The sequence below is a fragment of the Grammomys surdaster genome, unplaced genomic scaffold, assembly GCF_004785775.1.
Source record: "Grammomys surdaster isolate TR1022 unplaced genomic scaffold, NIH_TR_1.0 217, whole genome shotgun sequence".
Lineage (NCBI taxonomy): Eukaryota > Metazoa > Chordata > Mammalia > Rodentia > Muridae > Grammomys > Grammomys surdaster.
Window position 1 is genome coordinate 2902473 of NW_021604662.1, and position 23441 is coordinate 2925913.

General features: G+C 35.5%; 1 protein-coding gene across 1 annotated transcript in view; it reads left to right on the forward strand.

The window, feature by feature from the left end:
* The window catches only part of Cnksr2 (connector enhancer of kinase suppressor of Ras 2), a 185811-nt gene that overhangs the window by 110865 nt on the left and 51505 nt on the right, over nucleotides 1-23441 (forward strand). The window contains exons 12-13 of the mRNA XM_028772673.1: nucleotides 4207-4296; nucleotides 5755-5969. Of these exons, the coding sequence (XP_028628506.1) occupies nucleotides 4207-4296; nucleotides 5755-5969 (305 nt within the window). The remainder of the gene's footprint in view (nucleotides 1-4206; nucleotides 4297-5754; nucleotides 5970-23441) is intronic.

Here is a 23441-nt window from a genome sequence, read left to right on the forward strand (position 1 = left end):
GAGAGAGAGAGAGAGAGAGAGAGAGAGAGAGAGAGAGAGAGAGAGAGGTGTATATACTCTTGGTAGAATTACTTTTATCAAAAAGTAACTTGATTTGAAAAGTTAGCCTTGTGATCAAGCATTAAAATGACCACGTGCTGTTAACCCTGTGTCCTGCACTTACATCACTCCTCAGTTAAAGTATAGAAGAACATTTTATAAAGCAACAGTAAACACAAACAAGATCTAACCTATTTTTAGAAAAGATATTTCAGTTGTGCTTGTTTTTTGAGTAGAGAAACTGTAAAGTATAGATCTAATCAGCTTACATTGGCTTTTTGTTGTTTATATGTATTATTATAAACCATTCTTTAAAAAATCAGCCCATTGAAATACTTACAAGCCAATTTTTCTAAAGGCCTTTTACCTTAAAAACAAAAACTTTAAATGTAATGCTAAAGATTAAAGTGTTCACTCTTGGTTATTTTATTGGATCCAGATATACTTTTATTCTCCTCAAAAATTTACTAACTTTACATTTAATTCAGTTTTACTTCCTCTTTGAATGTCTGCCTCTCTACCTTAAATAACCCCAGGATGTTTTCCTAGAGATGCAGTCAACCATCTGAAAGTAATTTTTCTGTCTGGTATGTGAGGAGTTTGATGGGTTTATATAACAAACTTATAGCTTAAGCATTCCTTATTATACTCATTTTAATCAAAATATTGGCTGAAATATTTAGAACAGGTATATATATATATATGTAACTTTCAGCCTCTAGAGAAAACTTTCTGTGAGCCTTAAGTAGTATGTCAGACTTTTGAAGATTTTCCCTGCCATTTTCTTAACCTTTGCCAACTATGAAAGGCCTGTTACTACACAGGTGCTATTTATTATGCTGAAACCTAATGAGTTTGGCATGGAGAGCCAGGAGGGGGAATGATAAAACTGGAAAGGAAACAGCTCACTAGTGTTTCAAAAGATTGCTACCCATGGAAACTTGTTAGAAGATAAATCAGGAAATAGGACTTTTAGTTCTGACTTGACTACCAAGCAATTTTCCATAGCTAAATTTGACTTTTTTTTTTCCATAATGAAGCCATTGGGAGCACCTTTTGCTCTTCCAGAGGACCTGAGTTCTGTTTCCAGCACCAATATAGAATGCTTACTGACACCTTTATCTCAAATTCTAGGAGATTCAATGCTGTCTTCCCACCTCCATGGGTAGTCACGCATGTATGTACATGGCAGACTCTCACAGAGATACATAAATAAAAATTATATAAAATGGTTTCAAATGAAGTTGGTGAGTCAGTGTGATACACTAACTTGGATGGATAGGAAAGACAGGAAGGGGAATAAAACTATGAAAATACAAAACTAAGGTGTCATTTGGAGCTTTGGTGGTGCAGTGCATGGGGAAAACCCTAGTTGTTTTTTTCTTTTGTTTGTTTATTTAGTTTTAGGTTTTTATTTATTTTTATTTATTTACTTTATTTTTATTGATTATTTTATTTATTTACATTTCAAATGTTATCACCTTTCCCAATTTTCCATTCACAAACCCCCTCCCCTGCCTCTATAAGGGTGCTCCACCACCCACCCACCAACACCTGCCTCACTGCCCTAGCATTCCCCTACACTGGGGCATCAAGCCTCCACAGGACCAAGGGCCTCCCTTTCCATTGATGGCAGATAAGGCCATCCTCTGCTACATATGTGGCTGGAGCCATGGGTCTCTCCATGCATATTCTTTGGTTGGTGGTTTAGTCCCAGGGAGCTTTAGGGGGTCTGGTTAGTCCATATTGTTTTTCATAGGTTGCAAACCCCTTCATAGGTTATTCTTCACAGGTTGCAAACCCCTTCAGCTCCTTCAGTCCTTGCCTCACTTCTCCATTGGGGTCCCTGCACTCAGTCCAATGTTTGGCCTCATGCATCCGCATCTCTTCTTGCACCAGATGTGGTGGCACATGCCTTTAGTGGCAGCACTGCATAGGCAGAGACAGACAGATGGTATTTATGTGAGTTCTAGGCCAGCCCGGTCTTCGAAGGGAATCACAGGACAGCCAGAGCTGCACAGAGAAACCCTGTCTCGAAAAATAAAACCCAAACAAACAAACTTTTTTCCTCTCCAATATGTCTAGGTTTGTGTAAAGTTTATAAAACCCAGCCAACACATCTGATTTTCTCCCAAAAAAATTCTTTTTTCTAAGCATTTTTCTAAGTCACTGTACTTTTCCTGAAATTCTGTGTTAACAATGTACAAAGAAATGATAACTCGCAGAAGTCATATATAATTTTGTTCCTATATCAATGACAATTCTGTTTGAATCATATCTATTACAAAATGCAATGAATAGTTATGTCTTTCCATGCTACCTGTGTAATATGTTTCTGCGTGTCTTCTGAAGATTCTCAGCTCCATACAACTAATGCTTTCAAACCCACCAAACATGTTTTTAACTATCAAATGACTGTTTATTTGATAGTAGATGAGTAAGTCTTATTTATTGGATTTTTACTTTTCAAAAGATTTTCTTGGTGGTATACAAAGGTGCTGTTAGCTGCTTTAATTTTGGTGTGCCTGCTAAAGTGGAATTTATTTTTACAACTAAACTCCAAAAGAATTAGTTGTGGGTAATTTGAAAATATAGCACTTATGAAATCAGAAGTTTGGGGAACTGAATCATAAAGCAATAGAATAGAAATATTTCAAAGACTTTTCCTCACATGCTTACCCCAACCTTGAATTACATCATCTCATTCATTCTCGCTGTAAAAAAGAGGAGAGATAAATTACATAAGAATGTTACAGTCATAAATGGCCATTTATAAAGGTAGTTGCACACCTTAGAAAGAAGTCATTAAATAATAGCATGTTATATCATTAATAATTTATCAAGTCTAGTTGATTCTCAGACTTTAAAATAGCCTAGTAAAATATACTAAATAAATTATATCTGTGCAGATAATTAGAAAGTATATGTTTGGTATATTTTTGTTAAGAGTAGAATTAAAATCTCACACAAAATTTTGTAATATTTTGACCAATACATTAAAAAAGACATGGAAAAAAGGGTGACTTCTAAGAATGCAGAAGGAAATATGATTCATAAATATCATCTGCATGTATAAAAATATAATGAAAAATGTTCACAACTGGTATTCAGATTCCTTGATTTGAATCCTGATATTAGACATTTGCCAGCTATGTTTCCATAGGCACATTACTTTAAAGTTTCCTTCTACTAAAAGCATTAATTGTCATAAGCATAAGGATTTAATGATCCAATAATTATCAAACTGTAGGATGTTTTCTGGCCAACAATCAGTGGTTATAAGTACTTTTATTGTGGTTATTGTGCCATTCTTATGATCTAGGCCTTTCAGATTTCCAGTTTTCATTAATTCAGAACTTGTTAAAATACTACCTCTTGTCAGATGTTGTATATTTTTGAAACTTGGATTATTTGGTTTTCATTGGCTATTCTGTACTTCAAAAAATTTAAGGTGAACAAAATAATTGATTACTTCTTTACCAGAGTGTTATACTTTAATTCTTTGCTATGGCTGCTGCTCACTAAATCAAAGTGATGTTTAGTGAGAATAAATAGTCAGAAGGATATTAGACAGAGAGAATACTTGATTCTGTAAACCAGACATGCTTATTATATCAAAAACTATGCACAACTAGATTTAAGGCCATGAAACAGAATCCCCACATTGCTGCAGCATGATAGTATTCAAATGCATGATGGTATCAATCAGAAAAATATTAAGTTTGTTTGTGATAATATACCATGAAACAGTAGGTTAATATCCTGATAACAAGGTGAAATACAAGGGCCTGCTACCTTAGAAGGGATTAGCAAGAGATAGATTCATCACATTAGGGAATAAGACTGAAATCAGTTAATAAAATGAAAAATATGAAAACTGATTATTTTTGTAAAATATTATATACATTTCTATCCAGGACTCCAATGAGAGTAAACATGGGCTATTCTTATTATCTATAATGAGTACCTTAAACTAGTATTATCTAGACAGTTCTCAGAGGCAGTTTCACCTTCTGGCTCAAAACACACATTTTCTTCATCCACACATGCCAACCATAACGTTGCATATGAGAGTGTGTTTTGCATACTGTAGCTAAAATCAGTTTAAATATAAGCCTACCTGGGGAAGAAAAACAATGTGATGTGAACTTTGTTCTCTGTGTTTAGGCAAGCTACGACCTATATCTATGCCAGTCGAATATAATTGGGTGGGGGACTATGAAGATCCAAATAAGATGAAGAGAGATAGTAGAAGAGGTAAGTATTCTAGAACTTCAGTGTAGGATGGGTTATTTGAAGAATAAACAAATATAAATGTTCTTTAAATAGATTATTATGGCTTCAGCAGAAAGTTACTCCATCATTAACTGACACTACAAATAAATGAAGTCAGTTCAACAGCTGACTCTTGACCCTTTAGTAATAGGTATCTTATATGAATGCCTTCTAAGAGATTCTGGACAAATAATTACACAGAGAGAGATGAATATATGTTTGTAAATTGAAAGTTAATATTTTGAAAACAAGGTCAGAAGTGTGAAACTGCATAAAAGAATTCATTTCAGTTCAGTAGATAAAAACAGTTTTGTTATCAATCCCAATTAGCAGTGAAACTTACTCCTTGTGAAACTTCATACGATGAAATATCATAATGAGCATTGAAGCACATGGGTGTAAAGCAAATGTATCATGGAAACTGGACCAGTAACTCTTAACAACTATATGGAAATGGAGGGGAAGGGTGCTTTGTATTTTCCTTATTCTGCTTGCTGTTCAGTGTTATTCTCTTACATGGGACTGGGCTATTTTTGAAGTATCTACCTAAAGTAAGTGAAACCTTCATGGCTTAGTAGACTTTAACCAAGTGTGGCTATCGTGGGCTCAGCTGTTGATGCTGCTACTTCTACTTTCAGGAGAGAGTCATAAATTGTAGATGGTTAACAAAACCAAAATTGTTCCTGTACACTAAGCTTCCTTTATGGTATGGTTGACCCGTTTACTTATCATTTCTATCCAGTGAACTGTAAAACATCCACAGATCACATAGGCAAGCAAGCATAAATATCTGCTTTATTAGTCTCCTTAACATGTGTTTCGTGAAGTGAGCATTTCCAAAATGTTGAAAAGTTCAAGAACACTTTCAGTTTCCTTTACATGTATATATTAATTTCATTTCTAAGTTTAGTATCTAATCTTATTATAGTTTAATTGAGTAAATCAAGAAAAATAAAAATGTTTATCATATGCCATCTCTAAGTTATTCTTTGGGACTTCTTATAATAGTGACATCCTGGGGGAAATTTGTATATTAACTACTAAGAGCTGACTACTAATTTAAGGAAAGAAGCTATGAACTAAGTTCATAACGTGGGCTTCAACTTCTCCAAGAATGTTACCTAAAATGTTGGAGTCTATGATTTGTCATCAGCGTTTAGGAGAATCTTCCTGAGAAACTTGCTACAAACTGTAAGGTCCATCCATTCAAATTTAAGTTCTACAGGTGATTTTGATGTTAAATCTTCAGAGTGAAAACCAGAAGAAATAACCCAAAATATGTCTTACTCTCTTGTTCCAAATAATTAAGTCCTACTGTATTGTTACTACATATTTTGTAAGTTAAAGTACTGAAAGGAAATCTTACAGCACAATTTGGAAAGAATGGTACATTTCAAATATTTGCATATTTATACCAGTATATTTCTCTTTTTAATGTAGAAAACTCTCTACTTCGATACATGAGCAATGAAAAAATTGCTCAAGAAGAATACATGTTTCAGAGAAACAGCAAAAAAGACACAGGGAAGAAGTCAAAAAAGAAGGGTGATAAGAGTAATAGCCCAACTCACTACTCACTGCTGCCTAGTTTGCAAATGGATGCACTGAGACAAGACATCATGGGCACACCAGTGCCAGAAACCACACTGTACCATGTAAGTAAACTCAGAATGTCTTTAATTTACTTTCTTGGAAGGCAAATTACTTTAGTTCATAAAATCCAGATTATTATAAAAGATTCCAGCATTAGAAATTATAAACTGAAATAAAATTATTGAAGATTGATTTGTTTTACAGCTCATGATCAAAATACTCATATTTCATAGGAACCTCCATTTTATTGAAATAACTTAATAGGAACAATATTAGCAGAGAACAGTAATTAGGTAATTACTCATTTATATGTTAATACACAATGCTTGGGCCGCTTTAGAAATCAACATTAGAAATAGAACGTTTAGTCTTTCATGACTCTTCCTTAAAAGGAGCATCCACTATGTGCTAATAAAACCGAGAAGACAAAGAACAACATCAGGACTGGGGACATGATCCAGTTGGAAACATGTTTGCTGCACAAGTGTGAGGACCAAGTTTACATTCCAAGCACATAGGTAGAAGTTAGGTACAGGGGTGCTTGCCTTATTCCTAATGCTGGGGAAGAAGACACAAGAGAATACAGAACTCACTGGTTAGGTAACCCAACTGAATCAGTTGCTTCCACGTTTACTGGGTGACTTTTACTTCTCGTAAAAGTAAGGTGAAGGGGCTAAAAAGATATCTCTGTGTTCAAGAGCACTGACTGTTCTTCCATAGAATGAGGCATAAATTCCTAGTACCCACATGGAGGCTGAGAGCCTTCTGCAAGTCCAGTTCCAGGGGTTTCAATTCTCTCTCCTTGCCTCTGCAGGCACCAGGCACATACATGGCACATAAACATAAGTTCCACAAAACACCATGCACATTGAATAAATGATTGAATAAATGATTGACTGTTTTCAATTAAGGTGGATGGAGAGTGGTAGAAGAAAATACCCAGTCAGCCTTTGGCTTTCACATGTACATATGCATACACACACAGACAAATTCATATGCAAAAGCACAGCATTGTATGCTGAGATTCCCAATGTAATTTAAGTTATATATGGGAGGATGCAAAAAGTATAGAAGCAACAGGAAAAGTACCCTTACCCTTCAAGGAGACTAAGAAAAACCTTCATCATGGGCAGCGGCTGAGCCAAGAGTAACAAAGTGAGTAGTGGTACTTTCATGAAAAAGTAAATGGTAATCTTCACAGGCATTTTGAGAATCCTACAACAATCAAGAGTTTATTGATGAATTTTGAGCTGAAAACATATGATCACATTGGCATGCAGTAGCTTTCTAATGAAGGAATATTACTTGAGAGATCAAAGGCAGGGCCATTAAATCCATGCCAGATGGATTGTGAGGAACCAAACACTAGCCATGTGGAAGCTGAAAATCATATTAGTCACAGCATTCCCTGAAAGCATCAACATGTTTTATACTACCTTGGCTAAATCGAGTTTGTTTTTAACAATAGAAGTGTAGCTTCCACTTAAGAACCATTAAAAACATGAAGCTCAAGCAGTGTACCATATCTTCTGAAGAACAGCAGGTAGATCATAATTCAAGGCAGTGTACCAAGGCACAGGCCAAGAAGATTTTGTACCTTTCCACCACCTGGACCCTCTTACCCCCTCCCCTTGTAAAACATGCTATAAAAAAGCATTTCATGTTCAAAAAAAAAAGAAATTAAAAAAAAAATACTCATTTATAACAAAAAAAAATAAAAATAAAAACAGACTTAGAAAAAAAAAAAAACATGAAGCTAGAAAGGTGACTCAGTCACTAAAGTAATTGTCCAACCATGAAACTAGAGTTCAGATCCCTAGCACCCACATAGAAAGTCAAGCATGGTGATACATACCTATAACCCAGCACAGTGGAGGCATAGAGACAGGAAGACCTCTTGGGCTTGCTAGACAACTAACTAGTCTAACCTAATAGGTAAACTGAAATTTCAGTGAGTGACCTTACCTCTAAAACATAAGGTGGAGAATGATAAAAGAAGACACCCAAAGTGAACCTCTGGCTTCCACAGATGTACACACATGTACATGCACATGCTCATACATAAGTGCACACACATGAACATGCACATACATGAAAAAGATTACAAGATCTTTAGTTACTAGGTGGAGGAATGGAACTTAATGCTCAAAGTATCAAATCTACCACATTGTTAAAAGGTATACCATCTAAATATATAAGATGTAAAAATAGTTAAGAACTTTATACTTGAACTGTATCTCAGAGTTAATATCTTAAATTCTCTTTCCTATTCTCATACTGGATTAGAAAAACTGGTTTTCATTATGGTGATTAGAGTTTCATTAGCTTCAGTGTCTATCTTACTTTTCCCGAGGTCCATATTCCCATGTCTCTTCCTCTACAAGAGTCTAGAATGTCCCATCATAATCCATTAAGTAGCTGATAAATCATTATTCTTCCCAGCAACATATGAAGGAAACCTAAAAACAGTATTCTTTAATGCCTGTTAATGGGTCCGATTTTGTTATCACAAATCAGAAGAGCCATCTATCAATGAACTTTCTATACAGTCTGGTTCCAATTATAAATAACAGCCTATACAAAGTTCTCAAGATGAGAGACAGACAGCCTATTCAAGAGCAGAATTGGTAGTTAGAGATGAAGCTGGAGGGAGAATAAGAGGCCACTTTGATTCCAAGTAGATTAGCTGGTAGGAAGTTTGGATTTAGCATTAGAAGAGTGGTGATCTGTCAAACACATATGCATATACACAGTGTGTTCATTATGTTGTTCATGCAAAGATTTGTGTACACTAGGAAAAGAAAATAGAAAATGAATGTGGGAATTTTTGAAATATTGACAAAACAAGGCAATAAAAACCAAGTAAAAATGCTAAGAATATTGTACATTCCCTAGGTTTAGAAATTGTTGCCACTTTTCCAAAGAGCATTTATTTGTTGAGAAAGATCTCTGGTTGAGTCAGTTCATTTCTAGAGGCTCATTTTAAAATGAAAGAAATTTTCTTTAAGTTATAGTTTCTTCAAAATATAAGTTCAGTACCAATATGTAACTTAATCACTTTCATGATACAGTGATCATCTTCATTTTTCCTTATTCTTGTGAAACATGGATGTTTTTGATACAATAGGACATAAGGGGAAGATTAAATATTGAGTTTCATAGAACACTATCTCTGCTATAGTACTGATTCTATGGGGTCTAAAGATGTTTGCCTTCTGATTTAGAGAAAATACGTTAATTTGATAGCAGGGTTATATCAGGATTTTATAGTAATGTAATACCTTATAAGTTGTAGTGAATAACTCCACCAATAAGTAAGTGACTGTGAACTCCTTTCTCAGTATTTTTGACTTGGAAAGAGATCTCTGCATGTCCTATTATTACAGTCCCAGGAATGGCAGCGAGATGAATTTTTCTCACACCATACCTTTTATGCTGTAGTGCAGAACATCAGTTCCATCCAGTCCTTGCTTCTTCCCTGCTTGGTTATCTCATTACAAGGTCCCACTATGCCAACCTCATCAGCTAAACATTTTTTTCTAATTCAGAACATTGTTTTTACTTGTAGGTAAATTAGGTTAATTCTGTGTCAGAAAATGCAGCAGTTGTTAGCTGACCTTAGAGCACACAAAGAAAGATAGCCAGTGGTGTGTGTGCATGTATCTATGTATGTATGTATGTATGTATGTATGTATGTATGTATGTATGTATGAAATCTAAATGTCTTAAGAAGCCTTTATAAAGATAAAGAGTAATTGGATTGCCCTGAATCTCATCTTTTAATCTTATGGAAGCACAAATTGTCACCACCTTTCCAGAGTGCATTATTTAGTGACGTAGCTCAAGAATCTGCTAGAGTGTAAAAAAATAAAGAGAAAAAAAGAAAAAGAAGAAATAGAAAAACAGAAAGAAATCAGAGTATAAACTTTTGCTTAGTTCAATATGCAAATAACAACATGCTGCTTCATTATAACTGCATAATTAATTACTCAATTAATCTATTGGTATCTATATGCATATATACCAGAATGGGTAAAATCCGATTATATATTCATGCACCATGCTGGTATGCTTTCACAATGTAATTTTAAATAGTTTTTTAAACAGATTTTGAGTAGGTGTTAAAAAAATCTGTTAACTCCTTTCCTAACACCCCAACATTTCTGTAATTCATCTTAATTTTTAAGATGTAAGTGTAAACATTTAGCTGTTATATTATTCCTAATAAGTAGATTTAGCAATTCTGATAAATTTGTGAGGAAATATTTTATAAAGCTTAAAGGTCAGTGTATAGTTCTTAATACTTTTTTCTTTTTTCTTTCTAACAAGCAATTAACCTGAAAAGGGCACTATACAAATCACTTTATAAGTAGTAATAGTTCATCTCCAGTAACCTATAAAGAAAGTACTAGTTTTAAATTCATTTTAGAGATTGGGAAGCCGAGGTACAAATATCTAAAAGTAGTTACATGATGGAACAGGGTCTTTCTAATTTATTCTTCTCTCATATATTACATCCCAACCAGTTTCCCTCCCTCCTCTCCTCCTAGCACTCCTTACCTCCTCTCTCCCCTAGATCCATTCCTCCTCTGTTTCCTTTCAGAAATGAGCAGGCCTCCCAGGGATATCAACCAACACAGCATAACAAGTAATAATACAACTATGCTCATACCCTCATATGAAGGCTGGACAAGGCAACCCAGTAGGAGGTAAAGGATCCCAACATTAAGCCAGATACAACCCTCATTCCTACTGTTAGAGGAGTTCCACAAGAACACAAAGCTACGTAACCATAAAATAAATACATATATATATACATATATACATATATATATATATATATATATATATATATATATATATAGAGAGAGAGAGAGAGAGAGAGAGAGAGAGAGAGAGAGAGAGAGAAGAGACAGAGAGAGAGAGAGACAGAGAGAGAGAAACAGAGAGAGATAGAGAGATAGAGACAGAGAGACAGAGACAGAGAGACAGAGAGAGACAGAGAGGGCCAAGATTAGACCCACATATACTCTGTGATTGCCACTTCAGTGAGCCCCTATGAGCCCTGCTAGGTTGATTCTGTGAGCCATGTTCCTGTAGTGTTTTTGACCCTTCTGGCTCCTACAACCCTTTCTTGCCATCTTCCTTGGGATTCTCTGAGCTCCACCTAGTGTTTGGTTGTAGGTCTTTGTATCTGCTCCTATCATGAAACCCCTCTAATGACGATTGGACTAGGCACCGATTGATGAATGTAACAGAGTATCATTAAAGTTATTTCATTGACTCTTTTTTTTCCTTTTTTGCCAGTTGTATTTGGATCTATCCTAGGTTGGGCTATCCAGCTTGGTTCTTGGCCATCTAGACAGAGTCAGGCATGGGCTCCCTCTTGTGAGTGGGCCTCAAGTTGAACCATTGTTGGTTGACCACACCCACAAGTTCTATACCACCATTACTCCAGCATATCTTGGAGACAGGACAAATTCATTGTAGGTAGCAGGTTTCTGTGGCTGCATTGGTGTCCCAGGAACTGAGATTTGAACATTGGTGTTCCACCTCTTCATCAGCATTATAACAACTCTTCAAAACTAGCCTAACTTTAGCAGAAAGTTAACAATTCTAGTAGTGTTCACTATCTGTAAATGTAGTCTCCAGACTGTGTTGTAGAATATCTTTAAAGAAGCTGATGAATACATCATCACTTCTATAACTAAATAATAGCTAACATTTCCTGATTACTTATGTAGATTCTGTGCCAGAAATGTATAGATTATTGTTGAATCTTCAAATAGACCCTAAGATGTTGGTATTGTCAATATTATTTTTGTCTAAAGAAATAAAAGGTATAGATACTCATCTTTTTACATAGAGGTTAAAAGTATCACAGTTGGGTCTGAAATCCCTGGCTTAAGATAAATAAAGCCATTTTCTTTTTATTTAATTTTTCATTAATTAATTTATTTACTTTATATCCCAATCATACACACCTTCCTCCTGGTCCTTCCCTCACACAGGTCCTCCCTCCATCACTTGGAAAATTTTACAGTCTAATAGGTATGACAAAACTATGGTTTTCTATAATCAGCATATAAACATTAATTATTAAATTATCTGAATTTCAAGCTGCCTAGCAGCTATCTTACTTACCTACTTTGTTTCCTGATCACAGTAAGTAAAATAAGGACAATTAGTATTAGTACAAAGAAGTAATCTGCAAGCCTGCAGTTGTTTACAACTAATTTTAGTCCATTTTGACTTTACTCACCTAGAAAGTGGCTTCAATTGTGACATATTTCCAAGCAACATGCAAGCAGGTTAAGTATCTGTTTTAAATATTATGATATTTCACTTTATGTTTATTCTGGTTTCTGTGGATGCCTTGGTTATTTTAAAACCAAATATTTACTAAGCCAAATCATAGTAGAACTGATAAAGCCTCATTCAACAGTCAGTACTATGAACTAGATCTGCCAGTAGTCCACTTCTTCAGAGCAGTGGGCATAGGCTATCCTGGATAAAATGTGCTAGTGCTTTGGGTTTGACCCAGAAATGAGAATCCTGTCTTTGATTTTTATGAACAACTAGTAATTTCAATTTTACATATGTTCAAAGGAGCAGAAGTGAAATATAACATTATCATTTATGACTAGATATTGCTTATCACTAGCCTATTAGATCAGTGGTTCTCAACTTTCCTACTGCTGCAACCCTTTAATACAATTCCTTGTGTTGTGACTCCCAACCATAAAATTATTTCATTGCCTACTTCATAACTATAATTTTGCTAGGTTATGAATCATTATATAAACATCTGATTTGTAGGATATCTGATATGAGGCACCTGTAGAAAGCTTTGTTTGACATCACCCTCAAGGGGGTCATGGCCCACAGGCTGAGAACCACTGCACTAGGTGATTTTTTTTTAACTTGACAGACAAAGCTGAATGAGATTTATTTATGTATCAGATACACTCCCATACTTCTGTTAACTTTCAGATTATTAAACATGATTTCTTTTCTATGTATGTATTTGCATACATGCATACTGCATGTGTGAAAGTGACCCACAGGGGTTACAACTGAAGTTACAGGTGGTTATGAGCCACCCAATGAGGGTGCTGGGAACAGAAACGATCTTCTGCAAGAGCAATAAGTGCTCTTAATCAGTAAAACCTCTCTCTAGTCCTCTGCTAGTTTTAAATCGCAAGTTGAAAAATTATAAAAATAATATTTGAACACATTTTAATAAATATTTGAATTCTGTGGGATTGTTTTGTAGTAAGCCTGGCATCCAAACAACCATGATAAAGTAGCAAAGCACAAGTGTAGATGGTTCTAATTTACATTGTTTTTAGGAAAAAGGTTACATTCACACATCATTAGAATTTTTTAGTTACTGATTGTTTTAGTTGCTGATCGTTTCCATTATAAATTATCATTAGAATTCAGATTGCCAGTCAGAGGGGGTTCTGGGTGGCCCCTCTCTGCTTGGTCTAGGGGCGGAAGTCCCCTCTTTTAGGTTAGGTGGAGATGGGTTTTGGAAACACCCTGTATAAAGTAACAGCCTCATCTTGAGTCTTGTGGTCCTCCATAGCTAACTTATGATAATATATCTGTGTAGGTTTTGCTACCAAATTATCTATCTGTTGTTTCACAGAGTTAGCCAGCCTATTTGAGGCCCAGGGACCACCAGAAATGAGCAAAAAGAACCCAAATAATCGTCCCAAGATGGAAGGAAATAGGGTTGACAACCTTGGAGAGGCTGAAAACCAATTCTTGTACCAGCATTCATCTGTCTCTTTCTCTCTCTGATTTTTCTTAGGGCCTTCACTACCTGTTTCATGCTCTCTTTAACCCTCCCTGTCTTGTCTATGTAAAGGCAACATTCTTCTTTAAGAGCTGTACACAGTCAAGAGCTGTACACAGCCTTTTCTATTGTAATAGAGTAAATCAAGTCCAATAAGGATCTTTGCGATTTTTGGAGGTCTCTTCAGACAGCGAAACGAGGGATTTCTTCAAATTAGTAATGTCAATCTCTAGTTGTTTGATGTTCTTGTCAATGGCCCTTCAAACGTCTGAGTAGTATAAGTTCAGAGGCCAGCATCTGGATTAGAACTTCTAACAGCACACATCACAGATGATTCATTTTTACCTGGAAAGGAAAAAGAAGGGAATTCTCAGGGAGATTTCTCTTCCCTGGATGTAAATTGTTATTCATCTTACTTATGGTTGGGCCTGGCTTTGTGTGGATATCTATTTATTTCAGTAATCTTTTTGGTAGCCAATTAGCTGTGCCTTCTGTGGTATCAAACAGGCATATCAATCCTCAGCCCCATAAGGGAACAGGGTCTGGGCCATTCCCTTTAAGGGTAAGAGGATCCTTCCCCATATCTGTGAGGCTAAGCACTGCAAGGGAATATAAATAAAACTTAATAATACGTCTCTGGGTTCCCTGAGGGACAAGCCTGACTGCATAGGGGTTGATGTCAAAAGTATCCCCTCTCCAAGAAAAAGGCATCGGGATGGGTATGGCCCTCATGCCTCAAAGACAGGGGGACGGAGCCATTACAAGGTCCCCTTCAATTACTAGAGGTCAGGCCTCTATCCCCGCCTTCGCAAGATTAGATTCGCCATAGCCCTTCTATATGTAGAGAAGGGAGGAGATGTCAGGGCAATCCCTGCTTACACACTGAAGGCCTAAAATCAGCCATAGGCCTAAAATCAGCAATAGGCCTGTCATACATATATACTAACACCAAGTCTTTGGTCTCTGTAAAAAAAAAAAAAAAACATTGAAACAGATGGCTACAAGCTAATGTAAACAGGCAGCTTTTGTGGAAATTTACCAGCCTGAGTAGTCATAGACCTTGTAAATAGGTAGCCTTGGCAGACAATTCCAACTTAGATAAGGACAAGTGAATCATAGGCAGAGTCATAGTGACCTGTCCCCTGATCCTTCACTCAGCCAATACCCAGTTCTGAAAGATATCTGTATTCCCCCTGAACACCCACACTCCAATGTCATTCCCTTCCCCATGTCCTGCCTTTTTGAGTTTATAACCCCTGTGTGAATGAACTACGATTTGAGAAAAAATAAATAAATTATTTTTTAAAAATAAATTATCATTAGAATTCCTATCAATTACATTTTGTTGTAGGCTAATAACTTTATCCCCAGTGTACTTCATATTTTATCATAGTTGTCTAAGAATGATGTTGTAAATCATCCACATGCACCAGTAGCTGTAAAGTTATACTGTATTGGTGTAAACTGCATATGTACCCCACTGGACAGTAGGGGCACAAGTATATGAAGACCCATGGGATCTGTTGATGTGTCTTAGCAGGTCAAAGGGAAAAAAAAAACAAGTGTAGAAGAGACAATAGAGGAATGTTGCTTACTGGCTTGCTTCCTTTGGCTTGCAGTCTAGGCCTACCTACCTAAGGATAATACTATTCAGAGTGAATTTAGCCCTCACACAGCAATTATCAATTAAGAAAATACCTTATATACATGGCCACAGTCCAACTTGATGGGGGCAGTTCTTCTAAGAAAGTTTTCTTTTCTTTGGTGATTTGTGTTACGTTGATAGTTGACTCTGTGACACCTAGAAAGCATAATGGGAACAAACATAATATGGCATGAAAGAAAGCCTTCTCTTTAACCAGTGGGCCAGGAAGGAGGTAGGCCAGTAGGACACAAACCCTTTCAACAATGCCTGTCTATTGGAACGGAAAAAACAAGCATGAAAATCACGTCTTCCTCCTCCATCACATGCTGAAAAATTGCTTACTTACGCAGAATACATAACAATGTTGCATGTAAATGTACCAAATAATTGAGATCCAAAATAGAAAAATGAAAATAGACCAAGTGCTAGGACTGCAGGTGTATACCAGCACTCCTGGCCTGATAGAAGAATGCATTGCTATAATTTTCTCTCAAAGCATATGCTGTTTATATTTCCATTCAGTTTAGTTCTCCTGAGACCCCCTTTCTTATCTAAGGTTTAATTTCCAAGTAGTTGTATATTTACTTATTTCCTTTTCATTACTGATTTCTCATGGTTTTTTTTTTAAAGATCAACAATGTTTTTAAAGAAAACAAGGGAACAAACTCATATATAAATTGGAAGTTTTAAAAATCACCATCTGAAACTCATTCATTGAGAGAAATGCATATTTTGGTTTTTTTTTCACACCACACTGTAAAGTAAGACTAAAAAACAGTTGGGTAGAATAGATTAAGAGCACTTCCTTTTATATCTAACTTATTTCCTTGTCAATTGATCCCAGGTTTCAAATCACATTGTGTCCCCCCATTTTGGAGGGGCAAGCCTACCCTAATTTCTCTGATTTCTGTATGTCAACGGTTTCTACCAAACAGAAGTGTTAAGAATAGTAGCTGCCCTCGTTCTGCTTTGTACCTTTTAAAGACTTTCAGCTTCTGTTTCAGTACAAAATACATGTTAATTGTACATATCAGTCAGGTATCCCAAAATAGCTGTACCTAATATGGGTGGTGTTAGGTTATTTCCATATATAGAGGAGCTTAAATAGTTTTTAAAGAACCATCTAGCATTTGGTTTTGAAACAGGTGTATATAAATCCTAAATCATCAGTAATTAAATTTATATGGAGACTAATTATCTGCTATTTACATTCAGTTATAAATGACATTCAAATAAAGTTAATAGTCTTCGAAATATTCCAAGAGACTGATTCAAATTCCTGAGCTTTCACATAAGAAAACTGAAGTCAGAAGAGTTTAATGATGTAACAGTAGTCATGGAACAGAAACAGTGACTACAATCTGGAGAATCAGAAGTCAAGTGTTCTGGTTCCTTCTTTAGTATTACTTCACTGGAGCTATGCATTACATTATTAATGAAAAATAGAGATCCTAAATGTGTCACATCAGCTTGTATATTGAAATTAGATTGATGGAACCACAGACAAAACTTGAAGTAGGAAAATAAGATAGAATAGGGTCAATTCAAGTGAGAGATGAGAAGTAGCTTAAGCCTACATGCTAAAGTAAAAATCCTGAGCAGAATCGAGCTCTGGGTATGTTTTGAAGATACATTGTCAGGATGTACTGACAGATTATCTGTGAGATATTGTAAGTTAGTTCCCTACACACTCTGGTGCTCAGTAACTATTCGATTCGTGTTTTTAACAGGTACTGTGTGAGAAGCTGGAGATTGATTAGTGACCAAAGCAAATGGTTTCTGCTTTAATAAACAGTACTTCAGTAAGCAAAAAAAAAAAAGAAAGAAAGAAAGAAAGAAAGAAAGAAAGAAAGAAAGAAAGAAAGAAAAGAAAAAAGAGAAAGAAATACATCATAAGACATTAAAACAAGAAATTTCAATGATTTTTCAATTAATTAGGAATGCTGCTAGGGGAAAAATGCATAATGGTGAATGAACTTTTAAGAGATTTCTCCAGCATAAAGAGCTAGTACAGATGCAGGCTCTTGTTTGGATCTATGATTTCCTCGTTTTTGTATTGGCATGAGGTTTTTAAACTGCAGGTTTCATTTAACACAGTTAATAGGCTTGAGATCAAGTATGGCTACAGTCTCATACCTGTGTACTTTGGCTGACCTTTTGGACCTTTCATACCTTAAGGTCTGTCTCATTTACAAAACTGAGATGTTAACATGACCCTTCGTGTCATGAAATCATCCTTTCTGACTCACAGAGTAATGTAACTTTCTAAATAAATTGATGAAACGTAAATTTGGATATAGGTGTTACTGATTTAAATTATCTCCACTAACATAACACTTCTGTTTTGTGAAACCCTTTCTTTCCACATGACAGTGATCTTGTATCATGTGCCAGTATGCAATCATAGATGAAGGTCTTGTGTCATTTTCTGACATTTGTGACAGTTTTCTTCTCCTTTAAATAGAATGCTTATTTTCAAGGCAGTAGTGTGTGAGGTAGTTAAGAGCACAGAGTTTACATAGAGTTGAATTTGATTGCCCTTACTCTTGTGATCCTGAGGAAGCAATCTATGCTTTCTGTATCTCTGTTTTCTCTTCCTTACTACATAGTCAACAATAGCCTCTTTATAGTTGGTTGGTGTTGTCATTGTTGTTTTGGTTTGGTTTTTGGCAAGAATGAAAATTGATAACTTAGAAAGTTTCCAATACGATACCTAACACAGAATAATCCCTCAGTAAATAATTATTATAGTCACAGATTGATGATTTCTATTTTCCAAGGGGGTAATTCTTATTAGTATTCATTAATCACCCCTCTTCTTCCTACCTTACAACTGTAATAAGTGAAAAGAAGATTTGCATTTGATAGGATATTGCATAAGATTCAATCACATTCTTTCCTATGTAAACTACAAAACAGGTCATTCTTATTATGAATCATTTACTTTGCCTAATCTAAGTACTTTAAAGGGCATGTAGACTTACCACAACTGTCATTTTTTTCTTATCTGACTCCTCATTGGTAATGTTTTCAAAGCACAGATTTGAGTCAAGATAAATGCATGTTTATTAAGTAAAAATTCTAGTAAGATTTGTGAACAGCCAAGAGCTAGCTACCTTATCCTGCTGAACTGAAACATCTAGTGTTAATTCAGTGCCAAATCTTTTACTCCCTCTATTCCAACTCCTTTGCTTCATGTATTACATCAGTGAGAATATCACTGCCAGCAACAAACCAGTTAAGTTCTGTGCAACTTCTTATAGACTTCTGATGTAATATTAGTGTTTTTAGCTCATACTCCACTTACTCATATTTATACTCTTTTACTGCCAAAATATAATAATTAGTAAGAAAATAAAGTCTTTTGCATTCTAAAATATTTAAGACTTTAAATAATTTTATTTATTTGAAAAATTGAATAGTAGAAGTAGCTGTCATTTAGCCCAAGTACTTCAAATTGCTAAGCACCTTCTTTTCTTATGTAGACAAAGGATAGTATTGGTTTGACTAAGTCACTGAAGAAATCTTGGAACTTTGTGGAAAATTACAGTGAAAGAAAGTTGCTATATTGCAACAAGAGAGTATTTTGATTGCAAATTTTTCCATAAGTGCAGTAATTTGCAACTTGAGAAGAATTTAATAGTAGCTGAGCTTTCAAAATGCAATACAGAACTGTCATTTTCTTCTACAATTAAAATAAGTGCTTCTGAAAATTTCAGGATAAGAATGACCCAAATTACCACCCCCCACTTCTTCATCCAAAAGACGGGAGAATGGAGTTTGAAGAGAACATCTGTGGGCAAATGAAAAACAAATGGTCTTTTTCAGGCAAATTCTGTAAAGGGATCTTTTATAGCCAAACAGAATCCTACTGCATGCATCACCATGGTTAAGAAAAGGATCAACAGTACTTTCATACTGGCTTTTTATTTTAGCACATTCTATTTTTTTGATAGAATTACAATTCAACACATCTATTCATAATTCATCATATAATTATTTGCATAAATATCTTTTGATACAGATTTAATGTACTTTGGTCAACCATATCTTGAATCTAATCTGTTAAATTCACTAAAACATTCTCAGTGCAACTAATGCTAAAGAAGATTTATGTCCCCAGAGAAATGGTCTACCAAAGAACATATATTTCAGAGTTATGTGGCACACATAGATTACTGGACACAAGAGAACTTGTGTGTTGTCTACCCACCACTCAACAATTTTTAGATTAAAATAATTAACTAATTAAGATTGTATTATGGTCTCTTTGTTAATGATGTTAATAGGCAGAGGACAAAACTGTATAAAACAGAATTTTCTTCCCTATTAGTGTTCTTATTTGGAAGGGAGTCTATGCAATAAACTAGAAATATGAGCATAGTCAATGTTAAAGGCAAAGAAGAAAAACAGAGAATGTTGACTGCATAAGGATTAACAATTTTATATAAAGAATGCTCGTGTTTATTTGAAAAGTAAACATCTATGTGATGACTTAAAGGAGGTCTAGGGTAAGCAATGATAGGGTCTGGGTAAAGGAACATTAGTGTAGTAGCCAGAGTAAAGACTGAGATAGACCTGCGCCTTAGCTTGACCTGGAATCAGCCACTGTGGCTGGAATAAAGTTAACAAGAAGGGCAGAAAATAGTAAAAGTCTTATGGGACCAGACCGTGTGAGGCCTTCAAGATTATGAAAGGACATGAATGTATATTCACAATGAGAAGCCACTGGAGATTTTTACATGTAGGAATTACAAGATGCTGAACATTTTAATAGGATCACATTGGTTCTTCTATTAAAAATTTGGAGAGATCAAAATCAGAAGCAGCTAGAATGGAAAGGAGGTATTGTAGTAATCAATGTAAGAAGCATGGATAACAGAAGTAGTAAGGCTATACACGTGTGTGTGTGTGTGTGTGTGTGTGTGTGTGTGTAAAACATTTTTTCTTATACAACTTGTTAATGGTTTGGCTGTGGGCTGTTAAAAAAAAAAAGCCAGGCAGTGGTGGAGCACACCTTTAATCCCAGCACTTGGGAGGCAAAGGCAGGCAGATTTCTGAGTTCGAGGCCAGCCTGGTCTACAGAGTGAGTTCCAGGACAGCCAGGGCTACACAGAGAAACCCAGTCTCAAAAAAACAAACAAAAAAAAAAGAGTTAAACTTGACTCCAAGATTTTATACCTGAGCAAGTAAGAGAATGAATAGCCATTTACTTGAACATAGAGGAATGAGTAACACATTTGACAGGTGGTGAATGTTATTACATCAGTGTTGTCCAAATCCATATGAAATCAACTGAAATGGGCAGCCTGTGCGTCTCCATTGAAACATCCTGGTTAGTGAGATAAATTCAAAAGTTGTTAAGAATCAGAATATGTACAACATTCCTTAAAAAAAAATTAAAGGAACTTTTAAGCTGTAAAAACATGTTTTCACATTCGCTGTGAAAAGAGAATAGAAGCCAGGCCTGTGGGGAAGATCTCTGAATCTCTGTCTTTCTTCCAGTTGTGATCATTTTGAATAAATCTCCCTTTCCTGGCTTTCACTATTATTTTGACGTGTTGAGGACATGTGACTAGACCTGGCTTCTTGTTGTGGTACTGTTATGACCCCTTACTTTTGGTAATAATGTCAACTCTGGCAGGGAAAAAAAAATGTATATTTTGAAATGTCTGCTGGCAGCCACTGGAGTCTATTTACTCTGAGAAATATTTTTTGAAATGATAATATAATTGCATTTTTTCTCCTTTCCCCTTCCTCCCTCAAAGCCCTCCCATATACTCCTCTGCCCTCTTTCAAATTCATAGCCTCTTTTTATCTTTTTTTCCATTAATTGCTGTTACTTGTATGTGTGAATGTGTGTGTGTGTGTGTGTGTGTGTGTGTGTGTGTGTGTGTGTTCCTAAATATAACCTGCTCAGTCTATATAAAGTTACTTGTGCCTTCAAGGCTGACCATTTGATACTGGATGACCAGTTGGTGTGCTCTTCCCTAGAGAAGACTTTCTCCTGCTCCCAGCACTCCTCCGTTTCCTATAGTTATTTGTATAGGGTTGAGGATTCATGGGCTTTCCCCATCTATGTTGGAATGTCTGTTAGTTTTTATCTTTACTTTGTGAAGCAGAAAAAACAAGTATTTGAACTTTGTCTCTGTTTCTTTAAAAAAAAAAAAAAAACTTGATAAGTTTCTCCACAGTTGGTACACCTTAAGTTTTGTTTTTCAGTTTGCTTTTTTTTGTTCTTGATCAATTTGGGGTACTTTTGAACCTTGAAGGGCAGTTGTCATTTGATAACTGGCTTAGTCTTTGGGGGTGCTTTAGTTGGGCTCTTTGGGCTATTATTGCTTGATTTGTTGGTTAGTTTTTAATTTATTGATATTATGTGTATGAGTGTTTTTTTCCTGCATGCATATATGTACACTGTCTTCACTTTTGATACCTGTGGAAGTCAGAAGAGAGTGTCAAACTCCCAGGAACTATAGTTATTGATGGTTATGAGCCATCATGTGGGTGCTACAAACCGAACCCAGGCCCTCCACATAGGTATAACAAGCACTCTTGCCATGAGGCATCTATACAGCCCCAAAGGCTGTTATAATTAAGAAACACTTAAGTAGTGACCACTGTGAAAGAAAGAGCTCTTAGAGGCATTAGAGGTGAAGAAACATCACTCTGATCTTTCTGCAGTCAGAGGCTTTAGTGAAGGCATGGTTAGGTCTACTTTGGCTTCCTTTTTCTTTCGTTAAGCAGAGACATATCTATTTTATTCCTTATCATCAGAATCTATCAGTCCTAGGAGGCAACTGGCTTAATTTATTCAAGCTATAAGGTATGACTAGTTACTAGTTGTCTTCAAGGGACAAGCCCATTTGTTGGCCAGGCTTTGCTGATATGGAAGGTTTTTTAGAAGCAAATTTGAAATCTATTGAACTATATGGGGTATTTTCCATGTGATAGGAAAGTTTTGGGACTCATATTAAGCCTTTGGTTTCTGTTGAATCATTTGAGATAAACAAACAATATACCATGATTTATATAACTATAAAAATATTCTTTACTACTTCAGTAGACTGTAGAGACAGCTGTAGCTGACTAGTCTTTTTATAAACAAAATTGTCTCTAATATAGGAGTGAGGTCAAAAACAATACTCTGCCCCTGGAACTTCTGAAATTAGCTAAGAAAGAAATCTGTGGACATTTTATTCTTGTAGTTCCTTTCCTAATTCATTGTAATCTAGTAACTGTTATGATTGGCAGGCCTATTTAAAATGTATATAAATGTGTTTGTGACTTGTTCTTCATAAGAACAAATAGTTCTGTGACTGTTTTCTGAAGCTCACTAAAATGCAAGGATTTACATATAATTTGAATTTGAGACAAAAAGGAACTGGTTTTACTAGGCTTTACCTCTGGTAGGTTTATCTTAAATACTTATTACCTTACTTTTTGATTGTGTGAATAAGTTGCTCTTAAATGTTAATTTTAGAAACTGGGGCTGGGAAAAATTTGACTACAGGATTTAAGATTGATACTAAAGATAATAAAAATATTATTTTGTTCTCATTTGCCATGAGACTTCTGGAAAGTCTCAGACAATGTCTAAACATGACTCAGAATGAAGGTTGAAGATCACTAAAACAGAGAAAGGCAAAATAGGCAGCTTCAGGAAAAGAAGTCTGCACAAAACTACATGGAGGAGATGGGGGTCTCCAGGGTAAATAAAGATGTCCAGTATTAGGATGGACATGGTTGGAATTTTAGTTAGTATCTGAATAAGTGATAGAGGGAAAAAGAAATGTTAGCTTGAAATTGTATGTCAGACAAATGGGCATGCTTAGGAGTAAAAATCTATAGATAAACTGCACGGGGTATGGGAAAGGGACGGGGCTGCAATAGTGTAAACTTTGGAAGAGATTGGAGTGTCATGTCTCCACCTGGGACCAGTGATAGAACTCTATGTCTGAGCTTTAGCTTTGTAATAAACTAAACAAGTGAATGTAAAATATATAACACACTAAATAACCCAATTCTTATAGGCTGTTTATTAATGTAAATAGCTTCTGAAAAAAAAGACATCTCCCAATTTTG